This window comes from Micropterus salmoides, unplaced genomic scaffold (assembly GCF_014851395.1).
Source record: "Micropterus salmoides isolate LMB-PRFRI ecotype aquatic unplaced genomic scaffold, ASM1485139v1 Ms_hic_scaffold_1, whole genome shotgun sequence".
Lineage (NCBI taxonomy): Eukaryota > Metazoa > Chordata > Actinopteri > Centrarchiformes > Centrarchidae > Micropterus > Micropterus salmoides.
In genome coordinates this window covers 8,319,088-8,339,254 of record NW_024040040.1, presented here as the reverse complement: position 1 = coordinate 8,339,254, position 20,167 = coordinate 8,319,088, and the positions used below count along the sequence as shown (strand labels likewise).

General features: G+C 41.6%; 2 protein-coding genes across 4 annotated transcripts in view; one reads left to right on the top strand and one right to left on the bottom strand.

Annotated features, from left to right (window-relative positions):
• The window catches only part of LOC119901085 (sodium-driven chloride bicarbonate exchanger-like), a 51,548-nt gene extending 47,084 nt beyond the window's left edge, over positions 1 to 4,464 (bottom strand). For 2 of the 3 annotated variants that reach the window (XM_038716547.1, XM_038716556.1), the window contains exons 1-2: positions 3,454 to 4,462; positions 1,665 to 1,694 (exon numbers count right to left, since the gene is read on the bottom strand). In XM_038716547.1, coding sequence (XP_038572475.1) covers positions 1,665 to 1,694; positions 3,454 to 3,501 — 78 coding nt within the window. In that variant the 5' untranslated portion in view covers positions 3,502 to 4,462. Of the gene's footprint in view, positions 1 to 1,664; positions 1,695 to 3,453 lie in introns of all 3 variants that reach the window. The other variant, XM_038716564.1, reaches the window with a different exon arrangement.
• A 1,410-nt stretch (positions 4,465 to 5,874) lies between these two features.
• On the top strand, positions 5,875 to 18,565 carry stk24b (serine/threonine kinase 24b (STE20 homolog, yeast)). Its single transcript, XM_038716534.1, has 11 exons — positions 5,875 to 6,713; positions 10,283 to 10,513; positions 10,849 to 10,905; positions 11,899 to 12,007; positions 12,348 to 12,505; positions 14,106 to 14,291; positions 14,388 to 14,536; positions 14,822 to 14,945; positions 15,228 to 15,296; positions 16,300 to 16,436; positions 16,521 to 18,565. The coding sequence occupies exons 1-11, from the start codon at positions 6,672 to 6,674 to the stop codon at positions 16,555 to 16,557; spliced, it is 1,299 nt and encodes a 432-aa protein (XP_038572462.1). The 5' UTR covers positions 5,875 to 6,671; the 3' UTR covers positions 16,558 to 18,565.
• The last annotated feature ends 1,602 nt before the right edge of the window (positions 18,566 to 20,167 follow it).

The following is a 20,167-nucleotide window of genomic DNA, read 5'->3' as shown; positions in this document are numbered from 1 at the left end:
GGTTCAGAGGTATTCTCCAGAGGTATTCTCTCCATTCTTCAAAAGTAAAAGTACTCAAATCTGAGGGGACGTGAGATGATTATTGGAAGAGGAAATGAATAAAAGTTCTGCAACACATATGTATATTCATTTCTTGGACTTTTCTTCAAAGGATCTGAGATGTTGAGAGGAGAAATGTATCTTTGATAACAACTTGAAGACATCTGAAATGTGATGGTGCCTTCCATTTGACATGGGAAGTCGGAAATTTCAACTGCAACGTCCCCTTAAGTCGGAAATTTTGACTCGGAAAGTCGGGAGAACCTCACCAACCCCAACCTCAAAATCCAAGATGGCTGCTCCCAGAATGAACCGTACTGAAAGCCGTATTAATATACTGTTTATAACACTTCTGTCTTGTTTGTGTCTCATAATTCAGTCACACACACAGGTGTTTGTATGTGCAAAATGCTGCGTAATGTGTTATCAGATGGTATTGCTAACAATGGCTAGAGGCGTCAATCTTTCTCTGTTGTTGTACTGGAAAAGCCGTCAACTTGGGTGTGACGTTACTCCCAGCTCCGACCTCTGACTTCCAAGTTAAATGGAATATACCATGACAAACACCCCTGTCTGATTCTGGTCACAAAGTCAAAAACAATGTTGTGTTTAAGTCAGTTTAACTTCATCTGTCTAACTAAAAGACAGAATTGCCATATCGCCTTATAAAGATAGTGAACTTGTTAGCAAACACTTACACTTCTAGCAGACACGGAGCAACATTAGCATTCATTAGGAGTCATGTTTGTGTATACCTGATGAATGAAGTCCAACATTCATTCACCTTTTAGCTCTGGTTTGGTCTCCACTAAGTCCTGAAGGAAATATCTGGCTCTTTAGTAGCTAAAAGCTTCACTACGTTCACCAGTTTCCTTGTGGTGCATTTTCTCTAAAAAGCGTGGTAAATATTAACCAAAACAAGTAAGTTGCTGGCCATAAAATCAATGTACCCCCCCAAAGGTTATTCCCCACTGTTTGTCATCATGCCACTCGTCGATATAAGCGCCATGGCATCAAACATAATGACCCTGAAGTGTGTTCACACACGTGTTTTGTACGCTGTTGTTGGCAAAGGAGGGATGTGCCGTTGGTGCTGGTTGTTTCTCAGACATTGTGTTGTGAAGATATTGAGCATGACTGATGAAGAGCATGTGCAAGGAAGGGAGCTCCACAGCGCAGTGATTGACACTACGTTAGAGACTCCTCCTGGCTCTGATTGGTTGTTTTGACCCGGGAGCAGTGGATTCTGGCTAATGTTATCAGGAGCAGTAAGAGGAGCCAGAGGAACCAGATTTTTTCACAGATTAATTGTCTCGTGTGCTACAGTCAGAATATAGTGACCGTTTTAGTAAATATGACAAAAAGTTGTTTTTAAAAGAATTCTCTACTGCAGCTTTAAAACTCTTTACAGACCTGCTTTAATGTGACATTTCCTGTGACCTATTATTTGTGTCTTGCCCTTTATATTTCTTATTTTATTGTTTTCACTATTGATTTTCTGATTGCATCCTTTGTTTTTTAACTAGTCTTTAACAAGTGCATTAAACTGCGTTATCATTGTTATTACACAGCAAATCAATGTGACATTTTGCAGGCCTGATGAAGGGAACGAGAAATGTACTTACCACGTCTTTATTTTCTTGGGAACTTTGTTCCTGCAAGTCAAATAACATCAAGAAATCAGTAAACAGGACGAAAGCAAAGCATGTGGACACATTACTGTCGTGGCAGATGCCATGTTAAGAAATTCCTTTACATGTAGAAAACAGGTGACCCAACTCTAAACAGCTGAGAGACATGGCAGTAGCAATGATGCATTCAGACACAGTCCTTCCTGCTGTAAATTAAACATACTCTCTTGCTTGACCTTGGGATCCTGGTAACCTGGTAGAACGGGGTACAATAGGATAGCTTTTTCTTGTCATGTTGCGCTGTCACCTATTGAGGAGTCCTTGAGATTCTCACCATGCTAACACCTCACATACTCATACACATCCTGGTGAAACCATGACAACGCATTCGTTTGCTGTGTAGGCGGAGGGGACAAGGGAAGCAGCAATGAGTTACAATAACAGGAAAGCTACCACACTGCATTGAGACTGCAGGGGAAACAGAACAGCCATCCCACGCCACATCAGCCCTGGCAGGCTTCACTGTGCACTGTAAGCGCTGGAAAAAAAAAAAAAGGTCCTCGTGTAACACGTCCACAAATAGAACACACAAGGAGAGTATTGATTTGCCTCCAGAGCAATCACTGCATTTAAACATGGTGAGCGCAAAGCAATATATTTCATCTCTCTCCCCCAGCATCGGCTGTGCTGTTGTCGTTTTTTTTTTTCTCAGCACAGTCTCACCTGAATGCTAATGAGGAGAGGCTGGCCGCAGAAGTAGGCTGCCTTCAAGTGGCACAATGTGTTATATTTGAGACATGAAATTCTTCCGATGGATTCAGTGAGCTCTGACTTGAGGGAACACATTTTCAACCCACATGTGATACAACCTGAGAGCACACTGGAAAGAATAACTCTGAGTGAAATAAATAAGACTTTGGGATGCCTGCGTATCTCTCAGCTTGATAAATGGGGATTTCAAGAAAAGGGAGGGAAAAATGGCTTACAGGTAGGAATAGCTTACAAGGACTACCATGTACACATGTGAAAGAATCATGTATTTTTTAAATGAGTTTCTTTGTTGTGCTCTCAAAATGCGGGCAAAAAGGCCAAATGGGTTTTGGCTAAATTGTAATAATCCACTGAAGTCCCTCATGGAAAGATGAAAAGACAGTAAGCTAATTTCATCCAACTGATGAGGCATATACCTCCCTCTCTCTCCTTACTGTGAGCATCAAACACCTAACCCTCTCATCTTAGTGTACTATCTTAGAGGCACAGGACTGTATACTTAAAGCAACAGCTTGAGAGCAGGTTTCACAGAGAGTGTAAAAACTGGGTCGACTGGTACCATATTGTTTTGGATGTTAAGGAGCCCTGCAGGTGGCAGGGTACAAATGAATAACTGTAGCTGCTGTGTAACATGTTATCAACCTCTTCAGTGCCTAGTGTGTAAAGGCGTTTGTAGTGTGTGTGTGAGAGAGAGAGATATTTTGCTCAAATATGAATTGTGCAGGCGGTGAAAATATCAATTTTGTCAATTTATGGTGCGCAACAAAAATGCTATGATATGTAGGCGACACACAACCATTAAAGCAGTCAAAATATGGGTTACTATGAAATACAGAGGTATTGAATTTGAATAATACGTTGATGTACATTGTTTCATCCATCCTGTTTTATTCTAAAGAGAAATTGCATAAGCTGATGAGCAACAGTCCATTCAGCTTTGTTTGAGATTCCAAGCTAGTGTTTGATATTGAACATGAACACAGCATTAACATGTAGGTTATTATAGTCTTACCGTTGGTAAGAGCGGCTCCATTTGAGCTCCTTGATCCGTGATGTCCATCTTTTCTTTTCCCCGGCTTCACAATAGGCAAGTCGTGATGCGCCACTCCGCTTTTGTCGAGCGCTGACTGGAGACGATATTGGCTTTTTTTGTGTGTGTGATTCCTTTTGTTTCACTATCACATTCACCGGCCGCGTTTTCTCAAATGGAGGTAGCGCAGCATTCCCGTCCTGCCCTACATAATTTACGCATGAAGGCGGGAGGTAGTGCTTCCCATTTCACGCGTTCAACCCTGGATGCGATGATGAGGAGCGCAAGTGAGACGCGGAGCCGCCGTGCGCATACTTTTATCCAAGGATTCATTTGTGACAGCCGAATCCTCCATAAATATGTATTTACAGCCACACAAACATGTGGATATGAGTCTAACTGAGTGTAGGCTCTCAAATGAAAAGTGTCTAGTCAGAGACTAGTTCAATACAGGGGCATCTCTATCACTGAATTGTGAATTTAAAGCGACCTGGCCCTTCATTCATGGGTATTTCCATTTTATCATACTCTTATGGCCTACAGCCTACAAAGCATTAGCTCCTTATGATCTGTTTGTGTCATTTCACCAACAGACGCCAGATCCCGTTTAAAGGCCGCCATACAATCATGTTGCACTGCGTTAATGTATGCAGTACCACTGCCAGCACCACACAGGCCTGTTAGAAGAACAGCTATAAGGAGGATATAAATTGGATGATAATGTATCAAATGTTCTCGGCGACTATCCCACACAACACAAAAACCAGCTGCAGCAATGCACCGGCCATCCCGACATTATTTCTAGCTGCAGCACGCGATGGTGGGCCGGCATCAGCATCCAGGTTACACAAGGATGCTGCTGCAGGGACGTTTATACACTGGCGCCCTCCTCTGGTGAAACACGCGAAACGTCAAAATACGATTGTGCAAATAGCGCTGCTGCACTGCAATTAGCATTGGCAGCAAAAATCAATAGGATTTGATTTACTCGCAATACAATTGCGCGGGCAGAATGATGCTGCGATGCAAGTGTGTTATTGCAATGCAGTTACTAGATGGAGGTTAGTGGCAGTATGTCAAGGGCAGCCGTTCCCGAGATGCTTTCTCAGGGTCCCATATAAAACTGTGATGAACCAACACTGGTGGTGGACAGTAAGTACATTTACTCAAGTAGACTACTGTACTTAAGTAGGTTAGAGGTAGGCTTTTTGTACTTTAGGCCTACTTGAGTATTTTCTTTTCATGCCACTTTCTACTTCTACTCCACATCTCAAAGAGAAAAATTAAGAATACATTCAAATAATCAAAAGGAAAAGCTGCAAATCTTCACATTTGAAGGTTTTTGCATGAAAAATTACTTAAACGACCAAAATAGTTTCAATTACTTTTCAAAGGAGTAATCGTTTCAGCTGTACTTGTATAAACTGCTGGGAGTTTAATTCATAACAAAACATAATATTTTATAAACTCTTCATATGCTTTGCGTGTAAAAAGCTTAATTTGTAAAGTAGCCTAACTACTGAAGCTTCCAGATAAATGTAGTGAAATAAAAAGTACAATAATTCCTTTGCAATGTAGTGGAGTAGAAGTAGAAAGTGACTCAAGAAAATACTCAAGTAAAGCACAGGTACCTCAAATTTGTACTTACTGTACATAAAACTTGAGTGAATGTACTTAGATACCGTCCACCACTGCATTTTGTATTACATGCAGCCTACACTGCTACATTTCAGAGGGAAATATTGTAATTTTTACACAACATTTCTATGACCTATGGTTACTTTTTGCTCTTGCTTTCTACTAGCTATATTGAAGATATAGATTGCACTTAGGACTGCAACAAGTCTAATTTTGAATGCAAAAAGTTTTGTTAATAACAAATTAACAAATGTTCTTAAATTAAACATTATTTATCTTGAAATGTGCTTCCTTCTGATCCTTAGATGAAATTCTTAGTTTTTTCTGTCAACCGACTAATCGTTTCACCTGTACTTTGATAAACTGTTGGATATCCTATTTTACAAACTCTTCATATCTTTAGTGTGTAAGGATCTTATTTTGTAAAGTAACTAGTAAAGCTGTATGATAAATGTAGAGAAGCTCTTTCTCTGAGATGTAGTGGAGTAGATATGGAATGAAAAGGAAATACTCAGGTAGAGGTACCTCAAATATGTACTTAAGTACAGTAACGTTAGGCATACTTGAGTAAATGTACTGTCCACCCCCTGAAGCCTACTTGGATCTGAATACTTCAAACGGAACAACACGGTATGGACGCACTCACTGACCACTGACTCCAAAACCTTTTGTGGGGGTAGGACGGGTGCGGGGGAGTCGGTCCATCCACCTGGCATGAACACCTGTGAGAGACAAGCCAGGACGTCGTTGTTGCTGATCCGGATCCGGATCCGCCCAGCCAGGCGTCACAGCACCGACAAGATGGCCGAGAGTACGGGACGAAAGTGAGGGAGGAAACAAAAACACTGGCGAGCTATCCCTGCCGCGGACGCCGGACCTGTTAGAGCTGCCGAAGGGGAAAGATAACAGCTGGGTCGTCGGTTCGTTCAGGGCTCGGTTTCGTGGGTGACATTTGCGTTATGCGGGAAAACAGTGCTCTGAGCCAGCTCGCTGCTCGTTGGTCAGGGTGTCTGCGTTGGCTAGCAAGCTAGCGGGCTAACCATGCTAGCTAGCTGACAACACCGTTAGCGAGAGAAGACGCTTTGAGAAAGTGACAGACAACCTAATTTAAAAAGAAAAAAAAACAGCTGTTGCTATTTCTTTGTTTCATTTTTTTTTTTTATCAATTGTTGCAGCAGCACAACTTCCCCGAGTGAGAAATCGGACTGAACGCACTAGTTAACGCCTAACCAGCTGGTTAGCAAACTAACATTGCGGATTTCTTGCTTGCAGCTTCAGACTTAGCACTAGCACTCGTCTGTTAGCTTGCTCAGCTGTTTTTTTGGATGACTTGGGGTTGTTCCGACACAGGAAAGACTCACCAGTCTGTGTGGAAGGACATTTTTCTCTGTGGAAAGACGCTTTTCTCTCTACATATAAGCGCCTGAGACGGTCCACAGTAGGCCTGTGTGAGCAGGTGTCCTGGAGGATTGCTAACATTAACGGTCTCACAGCTGGGACTGTAAACACAAGTCAAGCCGAGGAGGTCTCAGCGTTGTCAGACAAATCCAGTCAGCATCACCATGGCCCATTCTCCTGTTCAGGGCAACCTGCCGGGGATGCAGGTAAGACGAATGTCTTTTGAGTTTGTTAGTAAGTAAGTTGAGGTCACTGCCAGAACAAAATGTACACTCTTTGACTCCCTGCTGTGGGTCTGTACGCTGCACACCTAACCAGCTCCGTGATGTTGGGCATTTAAAGACACCTCGTAAAATCTCATTATCTTTTCAGTTTGAACTCGGAAATATTTCAGAGATCATGATGCATCCTAATGGTGTTAATCAATTCTGCAATGGGCATAATGAAGAGGAGGAAATGCACGTAATTGATGTCACTAATATCTCCATTACAGGAACTATCGTTTGTATGGGACGCCTGACGGCATAGCAGAAATTTAAATCACATTGCTGATTTGTCGTCGCCGTTAATTATTTTCATGTTGACAGCTAGTCTGCCCCTGAATGCCACATCTTTGCAGCAGAAAGATACGCATTAAAGGCAAAATTCCAATATTTCAGCCCTGAGTTGAACGCAATAGAGCTCTCTGGGTCTCCTGTACAAAGAAACTATTATGCACAGGAGCCCTGTTCTTGCCTCTGCTGCTATCTTTAGGATTTTGCCTATAGGGGATAATTGTGTTGGGTAGATAACTAGAGGAGATAACGGTTCCTAATGTAAACTGCCTCATGCACCAGATTAAATTCCCTGTGCAGGCTTGTTTGCAGATTTCTCTGATTTGGAAGTAAATGCATGCAGATTTAAAGTCTGAGGAGAGGATGCATTAAAGGCAGACAAACTGCTAGGAGTTTAACACCTATGAAGGCTCCTAAATAACTCGTGCTATGATGTAAATAATTTTTACGCTGCCTGTCAGGTGATGATTGTTCCCAGCCAGCATTCCTATGTTAAAGGCAAGTGCACTCAAAAGCTTTGTCAGTTGAATTTTCTGAATAATTTCAAAGACTGATTTCAAATAGGTTTGTATCTGCCAGTGTATGTTGTAAATCTGGCAGCAAAAGTTAGTAAATGCCTGCAATTTGACTTGAAGCTCTTGTTCCAGTTTCAAACCATGTTCCCAAACAAAGTATATTATTGTTTTAATAAAAAAATGACTCATCACTTTATCGCTTCTTCATCTGTTCCGCACCACTCTTTCCTTTAGTGGAATTGCACTATTAAGTTTCTTGATGAAATTTCTGTCACCAAATACATACATATACATAAGGATCTCTTCTTGGGTAAGGCGGCTGTTTCATTTTTAGCTATTTCAGATCGGACATATTGACCCTTTCTCTACTCAAAAGAGGTCATGAAAGGAAGTTGTTTTTGTTAGCGCCTGCTCATGTGTTTCCCACATAACGGCCTCCGGAGAGTTAAATCATTTCAGTTCACTTCCTGCGGCGTTCAAGTTGGTTTTTCAACACTCAGATACACACGCTGTGTGCTACCCTAGAAAAGTTGGAAATGTGGCTTGTCATTGGATTGACTTAACACATTTTAAGTTTTTTCCCTGACTAATAAACACCTAAGGTCCACCTAAGCGGGGTTTTTTTTAATGTCTAATCACCTTAACACAGTTTTAAATCCTGCAAAAGTGCTCTCTCCTGTCCTTATGGCTGCAAGAGAAGTTATAATTATGTCTCTGCGTGCCAATGGTCCTATTTTTTTTGTTATTGCTTCTCTGTACAAACTGGCTCATTTGCAACTACAGCACAGAATCTGTAACTATACAGTCATTTTTGACTTCATGAGATTCTGTATGAGGTTCCATGCAGATATCGCCAATTCCAATTCAATGCATTTAATTTAAAATCCTTGTAATATCAGACCCGAATATCTTAAGGTAACTCTAACCAAGTTCAGTTAAATTAGAATTAAACCATCTACACCTGGGCTAGTATATATAGATGCTCAGTGTAAAATGTTGATCTTAAATGCATCAAACTAAGTTTTCTTTTTTTTTTTATTAGAATAAGTGCCTTTCGGAAACCTTCCTGGGTTTTCAGACTTTTCAGCTCCCAGATTATTTCAGACAGCTCCAGGTCTCTACAGTCGGTTACGAGTGACCACCAGAGTCAGCGCATGATGCACACTTTCTGTATTTTAAAATATATAATAATAACTGTATTTATATAGCACTTATCAAACAAAAGTACAAAGTGCTTTACAAAAGATAAACACAAGGCGAAAAAAAGGGCACTTATCACCACCATAAGGATTAAATCCATGAGGACAATACAAAATACAAATAAAAAATGGAAATCACAAGTAAGTAAAACATATAAGGTCCGCCCCAGTGCACTGCACACACACCCTACTGTATACAACAACAAAAAGGATTCAGCATGAATATAATCAAATGATCATATGTTGGTGGGATTCTTCTGATCTATATAAATCAGAACAAGTTCAATCATTTTTATATTAACTAGTTTAGTATAAGAAGGAAGGAGAAGTTATCACAAACCATAGACATGGCAAATTAAACTGGTTCTAAATATGTAAACTTTCTGATAAACCTTTAAGAAAGGTTTCATTTTTAGGCCGACCGCTGCTTTCTCTGTTATAGAAAATGGAAAAAATGGAAACATGTATTTGATTCAAACTGTACAAATTATATAGGACTTCTACAGCACTTGGTTAGCACTAAAATGGCTATCCCAAATAGCATATATTCATATTGTTAACATAGCTGTAGGGGAAATGTCATATTCTGTGTGAAGATGTGAAGATTGAGGGGAAGCAGCCCGGACGTGGTCACCTTTTTTGGAGGCCTTCTGTTGGCTCAGTCAGTGCTTGAAGGGAGGGTAATGTGGTCAGACATAATTGTAGTCCTTATTTTTAACACTTGAGAGTCTTTGCAGTCAACACTGAAGAATCATGCCAGGATTATGTTAAAAGTTACTTTTAGCATCTTTATGGAAACCTAGAAAAAGTCTTTAAAAATGTTTTTACTAAGAGTTCTCATTATTCAAAGTTTAGGACAGTGTTTTTACAAATGGGTCCATGAGTCCATAATAGAGCTGCAAAAATTAGTCAATTAATTGGTTATTAGATCGGCAGAAAGTATAAGGAACAATATTCATCTATGATACTGTTGTGTTTTGTTTTTTTTTTCAAGTAAAAATGCCAAATATTGCTGCTTCAGCCAAATATGACAATTTATTGCTTTTATCCACATATTATTGCAGACTTAACATCTTTTGGGATTGGACAATTGGTGAGACATACAAGACATTTGAAGATTTACAGTCCAACTATTTTCTGACCTTTCATAGACTAATCAAAAAAATTATTGGCAGACAATAAAGGTGCAGCAGGGTATTAAAATATTAGCATATTTTGTGTTATTTAAATTCTTTTAATCTACATGTTATCCAAATGTTAACACTCTTTCCCTTTTATTCTCTCTTTCTTTCTGTGTACACAAACACAAGGTGTTGAAATGAATGAATTAATATATCCTGTAAGAATGGCACCCTGCTGGTGTTTCCTATTTGCTCCCCAACATTGAGTTCTTTTCAAACGTTCCTTTTTTCTTTTGTTTCTTTGTTTGTTTTTTTTGGTTGTCGTTGTTTTTTAAATCCGCCTTCCCTTTCCTCCCCTGCTTTGTTCCACCTCCCATCACCGCCAGAATGCCAAAGCTGATCCGGAGGAGCTGTTCACCAAGCTGGAGCGAATTGGCAAGGGTTCGTTTGGCGAGGTGTTCAAAGGCATCGACAATCGGACCCAGAAAGTAGTCGCCATCAAGATCATAGACCTGGAGGAAGCGGAGGATGAGATCGAAGACATTCAGCAGGAGATCACGGTGCTGAGCCAGTGTGACAGCCCCTTTGTGACCAAGTACTACGGCTCATACCTGAAGGTGATGTTTGTTGCACGCGCTTATGTCACCAGACGAGGTTATAGTTCTATAACATCTTAGTGTGCATCTGTTTTCCCACACACGTCAAACCTCCAAGTAAGTAAATGGGATGAGACATAAAAGGATTTTTCTCCCTCTACCCACTTTTCCCTGAATAATCCTAAATTAAAAAGGGATTAGCCTCAGATGACTTCAGGCTCTTGACACCTCGCATTAAGCCAGTAACCACCTTAATAAACCAGCTGTGAATATTTCTCCACAAATGCACCACACCAGTACTTAATGACCCCTTTTGTTCATCAGAGGCAGCTCACTCTCTTCTCCCTCTGTTCCAGGACACAAAGTTATGGATCATTATGGAGTATTTAGGTGGAGGCTCGGCGTTAGATTTGGTAAGTGATTCCTGCTTCAGGTTTTTGGTCTTCCTGAACTCCCAAACAGACAATAAAATATCAGGGTTTCCCAGGAACTTGGTTAGCGGAGGTTGTGAGCACTCCCTACCACCCCCCGGCAATACTATGAAAAAAGATACTGAGATATTTGTAACAATATTATCTGAATTGAAAAAAATTGAGGGAGACGTTATAGGCCTTTCCTTTTCCCTGGATTTGATGTGATTTGCTTAGTTTTGGCCATATCAGCTCCACCACGCTCCCAGAAGTAACCATGATGACGCTTTGGACACATTGTTTTGGTGCTTTCAGAGGCCTGCAGTTGATGTTTCCAAAACCGTCTTAATGCATATATAGCTGTCTATGTAAATGGCAAAATAAGATTTATAGGATATGGTGGCAGTATTCTTTATTTTTGTTATAGTCAAGAAATCCCTGAAGGGACCAAAACCAACCATGCATAAGGATGGGTAAAACGCAAAGCCCATACATTCCTACTCAGGACGTGATGCGTCACAAATATGTAATGTCATTTAAAAAAACAAATGGCTTAGTAATTAATTAAAACATCTGGTCATAGTAGTTTTTAGCAAACCTTACTCAAACAGGAGGAAAGTGCATTTTTGGGCGACTATTTTTAGCTGCAGATTAATCCCCATTTGGTGCTCTAACTATCTCTGGCAGCAGGACGGTGTATGTGGGACTGAGCCAAAATAGAATACTGTGTGTTCATGGTAATGAGGGAACATGTCACCCAGTGTGGCTCATTGGTGTGTTTTTAATAATATATCAAGTTTTGGATGCACAGTACTTGTTCATTTGGATTGTATATAGTATATCACCAGACTTATTCTTTAATGAAATTTTAGAACTGCTCAGATTGATCTGAATCAATTGCTATACTGTCAACCCCTGTAGAATTAATAATCCTCCTCCCTGACGCTCAGCTGACACCCACAGCTTGTGGTTTTTGTTTTTGTTTTTTTTCTAAAGATGGAGCCCGGAGCTCTGGATGAGACCCAGATTGCCACGATCCTGAGAGAGATCCTCAAGGGCCTGGAGTATCTGCACTCTGAGAAGAAGATCCACAGGGATATCAAAGGTAGCTGACCCACTGAGAGTGCTGCTATTAGAGGACGCAGGTTTCAGCTGACTAAATGGCATCAGGGAGCATACACAAATATCATGTAGCACATTAACGGGAATTGACGTCCACTTAAGGTTTCATTCATTATGTAGTTCGTATTTCATCGGGGGAATTGAGATGAACCCTGCGGCGGCTCGCTAAAAGGCTCCTGACAGTTGTTCTGTCTTTATTAAATAAATTGGTGATGCAGATAAATGACGCTGACTGAAGTGTCTGAAGATGTGGCATAGCGTCTCGCTCTGTGTCTCTGTGAGCTGGATCACATCAACTTTCCATCTCTCCTTCCCCTCCACAGCCGCCAACGTGCTGCTGTCCGAGCAAGGAGAGGTGAAGCTGGCAGATTTCGGCGTGGCGGGACAGCTCACCGACACTCAGATCAAGCGCAACACCTTTGTTGGCACGCCCTTCTGGATGGCCCCCGAGGTCATCAAACAGTCGGCCTATGACTCTAAGGTAAGGTCAAAGACGCTGTGTTATATTTATGGTTTACACTCCATTATAAAATACCCTCACTATGCTTATAAAGTAATACTGCTAATGGTGTTGCACAAAAGTACACTTCAAAAGAAGTCATCCATTTATACAGTGAAGATACAAAGAGAATGGGTCTTCTTCTCTTCTTTGCGCTGTGGTTTTAGACTCTTGACGGACAGATACGACCTGGAACGTGAGGATTACATGACCAACCACTACCACTAGCGACCTAATCTGATATTATGTTTATGTGTACAGCTGGCTGCCCACTATTACCTGTGCAAATTGTTATTGCAGTCAATCAGTCATGTAGATCACGTTGGCTGTGGGGTTGACAGTGTTGTTTTACAAGGTTTATTTATTTTCAAATTATTTTAAAATGATATAATGGATCATTTCAGCAGTAATCGAGATTAAGTGACATTTTTTGTGTTTCTACTGCAGTAGCTTGTTGCTGTTTCCTCTTCAGACCCACACAAGAATTTTATAGAGTAATCCGACAGTCATTTTATAATGAAGGGATCCTTAAAAGTGTTTTCAGGAACGTGTTTTGCGTTTGCTCGTATCCTCAGATTGGATGTAGAGACTGGCTTGCTGAAAGATATGATCATCTTTTTGTCATTTGAAAATGTTTGCATTGTTTAAATCACAATTTGTCAAAACTAAATCGAAGTGAAAGACTAAAGAAATGCAGAAAGTCGATAAACAAGCTTTACCGTGTTGTAGAGTTTCCTCTCCTCCTCCTACACAGAACAAGTAGACAAGTGTACGAGCTACTGACCCTTCACTTGCAGGTTGCTGTGGTCCCTCGAGATTCTCCCTCGTAGTGATTTTTGATGGAACCCCTTCATCCGTAACGTTCTCATTACCTGTTTTAGTTGCTCGAAATTATTCAATATCTTTCAGGTATTCAGGAGCTTCAGCTGGCTAATGAGGGGTGTTTTTTCTCAAGGTGTCTCTTGAGCTCACTTGGCATCATTGCCACAGTATTTTCATGCAGATGAGGTATTGTCAAGCATCTTGGTGTCAACATCTCTGATGATCTCACCTGTTCCCTAAACTCCTTCACACTAGTCAAAAAGGCGCAACAGATCACCGGCACCCAGTTACCCTCCATCGAGAATATTTATCACAAGCGCTACCTTGGCAGGACGAGAAACATCGTCAAGGATGCCTCCCACCCTAACCGGCTTTTACCCTCCTCCCATGCAGCAGCTGTTTCAGGAGCCCACACTGTCTCACGCTAGCCGGCTCAGGAAGAGCTTCTCCCCTGTGTCCCTGCTGAACTAACCACCTTCAATCTAATAGCACATTTGCATTCACACTGCACCACTCTCAGTACTTTAACGTACATGTTATTTGCACTATTCGTATGTTTGCACACACTACACTGTTTAATGTTACTGTATAGAGAACCTACTGTGTATACGTTGTCATACTCTAACTCTACTCTAAAATGCATAAATGCTGTTCATACTGTCCATAAGAAATATGAGAAGCTCTGATTGTTGGATAGCTGATATGGTTTTGTATAAATATTATGGATGAAGCTCTCACCATGTCTCCCTGTGCATTATAGGCTGATATCTGGTCTCTGGGCATCACAGCCATCGAGCTGGCGAAAGGTGAGCCACCCCACTCGGAGCTCCATCCCATGAAGGTTTTATTCCTCATCCCAAAGAACAACCCGCCCACACTGGAGGGCAACTACAGCAAACCGCTCAAGGAGTTTGTCGAGGCCTGTCTCAACAAAGAGCCCAGTTTTGTAAGTAGCTTTTCGTAATTTAGGGATTATTTAATTTGTCTGTACAGATCAACTCCATCGTGTGCTGATCTCACTGGTTTCTCTTCATTCCCACAGAGGCCAACTGCCAAAGAGCTGTTGAAGCATAAGCTGATCGTTCGCCATGCGAAAAAGACTTCCTACCTGACCGAGCTGGTGGACAAGTACAAGAGGTGGAAGGCAGAGCAGACTAGAATCACAGAGTCCAGTTCTGATGAGTCTGACTCGTAAGTGTGATTCTGTCCTCCACACTTTAAAGATATTTACTGTGGAAGTACATCTGTAATGTCTTCATTTTGTTGCTTCTCTTTTTGTTTTTACTGCAGCTCTTTTTACCCCTATTTGGCAGTACTAAAATTTGACACAAACGCATCCCGCTGAGGGAGAGAAACATCCTCTGTGCTGCTTTTCCTCCCACGTTTGTTATGATGAGCTTTAAGCACTTAACATGCATGACTTCATCACTCATCCTGATAAGTGTTCAAAGCCTCTTGTAATATCTGTCCAATCAGAGAGCAGGACGGCCAGGCGTCGGGCGGGAACGACTTTGGCAGCGATGACTGGATCTTCACCATTCGAGAGAAGGACCCCAAGAAGCTGCAGAACGGGGAGGGACAGTCGGGGGCAGCAGACCAGGTGAGACGCGAGTGCATCACCAATCAGATTATTCCTTAGGATCTGATTTCCTGTGTGAATTCTGACAATTAACAGTCGCCAAAAGCCTGTCCCACTGTGAGAAAACAAATTTTTAGATAACGTGCACTCTTTCACCAGAACTAACCCATGGTGTATAGTTATTTGGGGAATTGTGCACGCCGTGCTGATTTAAAAAGACCCCCCTAAGGTGAAGCTGCACTACTTTAATTTCCTTCCACCATCACCCTCCACCCCCGTTCTCACATCTCTCTCTTTCCTCAGACTAAAGACATTCCAAAGAGGCCTTATTCACAGAGCTTGGCCACAGTCATCTCTCCTGCATTAGCTGAGGTAAGGAGCTCCATAACCAACAGCCTCTCCTTCACACTCATGACCAGACCTACATGGAATATAGTTTTAACCTTGCACAATAATGTTTATATTTTACACTGATGTTTTTACCTTGCTTTTATGATCTTACCTGTCGCACTTTGAGGTTTGTCTTAAATGTAAAGTGCATTACAAATAAAATTATTATTATTATTATTATGCTACAATCCAAAGTGTAATGAGATCCACAATAGTGTTTTAATTAGGGATGTCCTGATTGAGTTCTTTGGCCCCGAGCTTAATCAGAGTCCTTCAACGTTGGGTTATATGTTAAATATGTATCTGACACATTGAAATAACAGCTGTAGCTCCCAATTTCCCCCAGCAACTTGATCAAAATACTGAAGGTCCTGATTTAAAAATATTAACTTGATAGTGTTGACTCCTGAAATTGATGTGAAGCGATCCGTTGGAGAGATGGTGTGTCACTCTGTTTGACTTGTTGGAACTACACAAACATCCACACTGTGAGATTCTTGCCTCACAAATTTATCTTTGACAAGCACAGACCGGCTGCAGACAAAGTTTCATTTTGTTTGTTTCTTATCATGTTAATGACTTAAGAAACAAGCTTATATGACCTGCGACATCAGCGCCAGCTAAAAAAAGGGAGCACTGTAGAGTCTAGCTGTTAGAAAGGAGAGCAGCGCAGCAACACTAGCAGGCTGAGGTGGACAAAAGCAGAGTACAGTAAAGAAAGCATCTGCTTTATTTTAGCTGATACCAATCCATTAAAACAGATTTGCCGGTTGCTAGTTTTACATTTAGTCATTTGGCCCGAGACTGACTTTTAGGGTGCTTTCACTTCTGACCTTTTTGATTCAGGTCAAACGAACTGGTGCGTTGGCCTGGTATCACAGAATTATACCCAGATGGGTCTTATCAAATTGTTTTTCTCATCTCTCTCTCTCTCTCTTATAAATAACCCAAATCTCTGCCTCCTCACCTTTCTCCTCCCTCCCAGCTGAAGGCAAGACAGGAGCAGGTGAATGGGAACCCCATGGTCCTGGATGAGCTGAGGGAGGCCATCCTGCTGGCTGAGGAGGCCTTCCCCGGCATCTCCGATTCCCTAGTGGCTCACATGGTCCACAGGCTCCAGAGGTAACATCTGACTCATGTACTCCAGATTCTTTTTTATGCAGTAGATGATGATAATCTACCATTCTTGTTTTCTTTTTCTTGCAGTTTCTCCACAAGCAGGATGTCCTCCTCCTCCCCCTAGTAACAGGGAATCTGCCCCAGCCCTGAGCTCCCAGGCCCCCACCCCCCCACCCCCACCCCCGACAACACAGCCAGGTCGGAGGGTAAAAAGCCAGGGGTCAAGTTATTTAATATCAGTGACCATGTTTGACCTCTCCTGTGGAGCGGGGGGGGGTGCTAACTTAGCCTATAAAAATTACTGAACTCCAAAGCAGAGGACAACAGAGAAACTCTTGAGAGCTTCTTTTGCCACTTATAAGAGGAGAAGTTCGGGGGGGAGCAGAACCCATGGCATCGTCTCGTGATGGGACTCAAAGTCAGAGCAACACCATGGAGTCTCTATATGGAATTTGCTCGACAGAGAGCTGAAAATCCCCCTGTCCCTCTCTTAATGCAGGCGTCATATCCCCAGAACCTCTGAAAGCATGCGTGATGAACCTGCAGGGATATTATCTTGTTGTGCAAGCTGCGTGTGCGCGTGCTTAAATGCACAACACTTGTGTGGGCGCCTGCGAGCGTGTTTGTGCGTGTGTCTGTGTGTGCACGTGTGCTGTCGCGTATGTAAGACTCCCTGTTAAGGCAAATTGCAGCATTCTTAATGAAACCTCAGGTAAAGTGCTTTAAGTGGACTTTGTCCTTCCGAGGCAGAGGGAGGAGGAGCGGGGGGGGGGGGGGTCGCCATGCTGTACATGATTTCAAGTTGTCATTGCGGGAAATGAATCACTGTGTACAAAATGGTCATGCGCATTTTGTAGATATTGATAATGTTTAAAAGTAGATATTTAAAAGTTACTCCAACAGAACAGAAAATGCCTTGCCTTTTTGAGATACATACATCTATGTTCAGGCATTTCATCTGAGGTATAGTTTGTTTTCTTTTATTTGTTGGTGCGTGAAATTCAGTTCAGTATTCATCAGTGTTTTGTTTTTTTCTCTCTAAGTGACTGAGTTCCAATCTCCATTTCAATCACCTGCTGAATCGTCAGACTAACTATGATACTAAGCTTACTTTGTTTAGAGGCAGACGCGTTTCCTTTGCTTTTGAAGTCGGGAGGGGACTCCAACCTGTACTTATATTTAGGCAATTTAAGTCAGTTGTGAAATTGTTTAGGACAAGAATGAAGATAGATCCGTGTCGGCAGTGGCTCTTAAACAAGAATAACAATATTTAATGGAGCCAAGGACGATAACAAGGGGGAACCACTATGGGCGGTTGATACTGATATCATGTGAAGTATTATTTTTCCTTGGCTTGTAATTTATCTTTAGCACTACTTAAAAACTAAAGTGGATGTGAGGAATAACTGGAAAGGACCATCATAGGCAATCGCATCATGACACTTGCTCATGGCCAAACTAAACCATAGATCAAGCCAAGCTGCAGAAATCAATGCCATCCTTATGTCCTCACTCCAGTCCATTTTTGTTCTCACTACCACACCATGCTAGAAGTGCCATGTCCTCCTTTATGCTTTCACCAGATTTTTGTAGTATGATTTGCACCTTTTTGTTTTTTAAATTTCCGATCAGTTTGGGGGTTTTTGCACTTTGAAAGTGTGTCAAGTATTTAAAGAAACCTGTAAGAGGAACAACAACAACAAAAAAAACTAAATGAAAAAAAGTTGCTAATAGCCATGTTTTACTATATATGTTTACTTTAAGAGTTCCAGAATTTACTACTGTGCTAATGCAGCAATAATGTTGGGGAGATGCATCATGACGCACTTGTCAACACAGGGATTGAAAGAAATTAAGAAATAGCTGATATTTTTATAACTGCAAAGAAATAAGTATGGAAATATGGAATGCTTTATGGATATGGGCAAAAAAATATCTATACCTTACAGAAAAACATATGCTACGGAAATAACTACAAAATGTGTACATTTGGTCTCCTTTATCATAGCGGACAGTTTATAGTACTGTATATAATCTTTGCTTGTGTCATTTGAGAATCCCCAAGTTAAATGTAAGCTCCTTGTAAGCTTTCAAAGTGACATGAGAAATAAAGATCTAATGCTAACAGAGAACTTTGTGTCATGCATTTTCTGGAGTTAAATGTGTGTAGAGCTGAAATTATTAGTTGATAGTTATGTTGTGAATTTTGGAGATTCATGCCCCCCTTAGGATGTATGATAACCCCCTTTAGTGACTTCTCATCTAGTGCCATCATCAGGTCAACATTTTAATTTGTCCAATACATACTAAATTATAGTCAAATTCTTAAAAACTAATGACATTCCCATCAGCCTCAGCTGTACTTTGCATTTATTGCTGATAAGCAAATGTTAGCGTACTAACAGGCTCAACAAAGATGGTGAACATGCCTGCTTAACATCAGCATGTTGACGTTTAGCTGAGTGTGCCTAAGCATGGCTGGGAGACTCTTGTTTTAATACCAAATATTCTCTGAATCCACTTCTCAAATGTGAACATTTGCTGATATTCTATTATATATATTCGAAAATAACAGTAACGTGTATAAAGGACAAACAAATAGACAATATAAGCTATAGAAACATCTTGCAGTCCATTTAGATTTTATAAGAAGACAAAATGTTTAGAACATTCTTTATTGTTGTATAAACACTTAAATTATTACTGTCTGAGGACATATTTCTACACATTAAGTAATATAATGCATTATATGCAGGAAGATTTTCTATTTAGAAAGAGCAATGTATAGAAATTTACTTAAAGAACATAATGTCATTGCATAAGTTTAAAGAAACTCTTGTCAGTACACGTTTATTGACAACTACCCATTGCTAGCATCTTTATTGAAAACCTTGACGAGAAGCCATTGTAACTGGGCAGTCTTCTGTCAAAACTGTCTTTGATGTTAAATTTGACTATTTATACTGGGTCTGTCTGTGTGTGTGTGTGTGTGTCTCTGTCACTCTGTGTCTCTGTGTGTGTCTGTCTCTGTCTGTCTCTGTCTGTCTTTGTGTCTCTGTCCGTCCGTGTGTGTGTGTGTGTGTCTCCGTCTGTCTCTCTGTCCGTGTGTGTCTCCGTCTGTCTCTCTGTCCGTGTGTGTGTGTCTCCGTCTGTCTCTCTGTCCGTGTGTGTGTCTCCGTCTGTCTCTCTGTCCGTGTGTCCCTCTGTCCGTGTCTCCGTCTGTCTCTCTGTCCGTGTGTGTCTCCGTCTGTCTCTCTGTCCGTGTGTGTGTGTCTCCGTCTGTCTCTCTGTCCGTGTGTGTGTGTGTGTCTCCGTCTGTCTCTCTGTCCGTCTGTCTCTCTGTCCGTGTCTCCGTCTGTCTCTCTGTCCGTGTGTCTCTCTGTCCGTGTCTCCGTCTGTCTCTCTGTCCGTGTGTCCGTGTCTCCGTCTGTCTCTCTGTCCATGTGTGTGTGTGTCTCCGTCTGTCTCTCTGTCCGTGTCTCCGTCTGTCTCTGTGTGTGTGTGTGTGTGTCTCCGTCTGTCTGTCTCTGTCCGTGTCTGTGTGTGTGTCTCCGTCTGTCTCTCTGTCCGTGTCTCCGTCTGTCTGTCTCTCTGTCCGTGTGTGTGTGTGTCTCCGTCTGTCTCTCTGTCCGTGTCTCCGTCCGTCTGTCTCTCTGTCCGTGTGTGTGTGTGTCTCCGTCCGTCTGTCTCTCTGTCCGTGTGTGTGTGTGTGTGTGTCTCCGTCCGTCCGTCTA

Coding starts and splice junctions, on each gene's coding strand:
- stk24b (XM_038716534.1), top strand. CDS start 6,672: ATGGCCCATTCTCCTGTTCAGGGCAACCTGCCGGGGATGCAG. Junction 6,714..10,282: donor GCAACCTGCCGGGGATGCAG/GTAAGACGAATG, acceptor CATCACCGCCAG/AATGCCAAAGCTGATCCGGA. Junction 14,537..14,821: donor AGTTCTGATGAGTCTGACTC/GTAAGTGTGATT, acceptor CTGTCCAATCAG/AGAGCAGGACGGCCAGGCGT.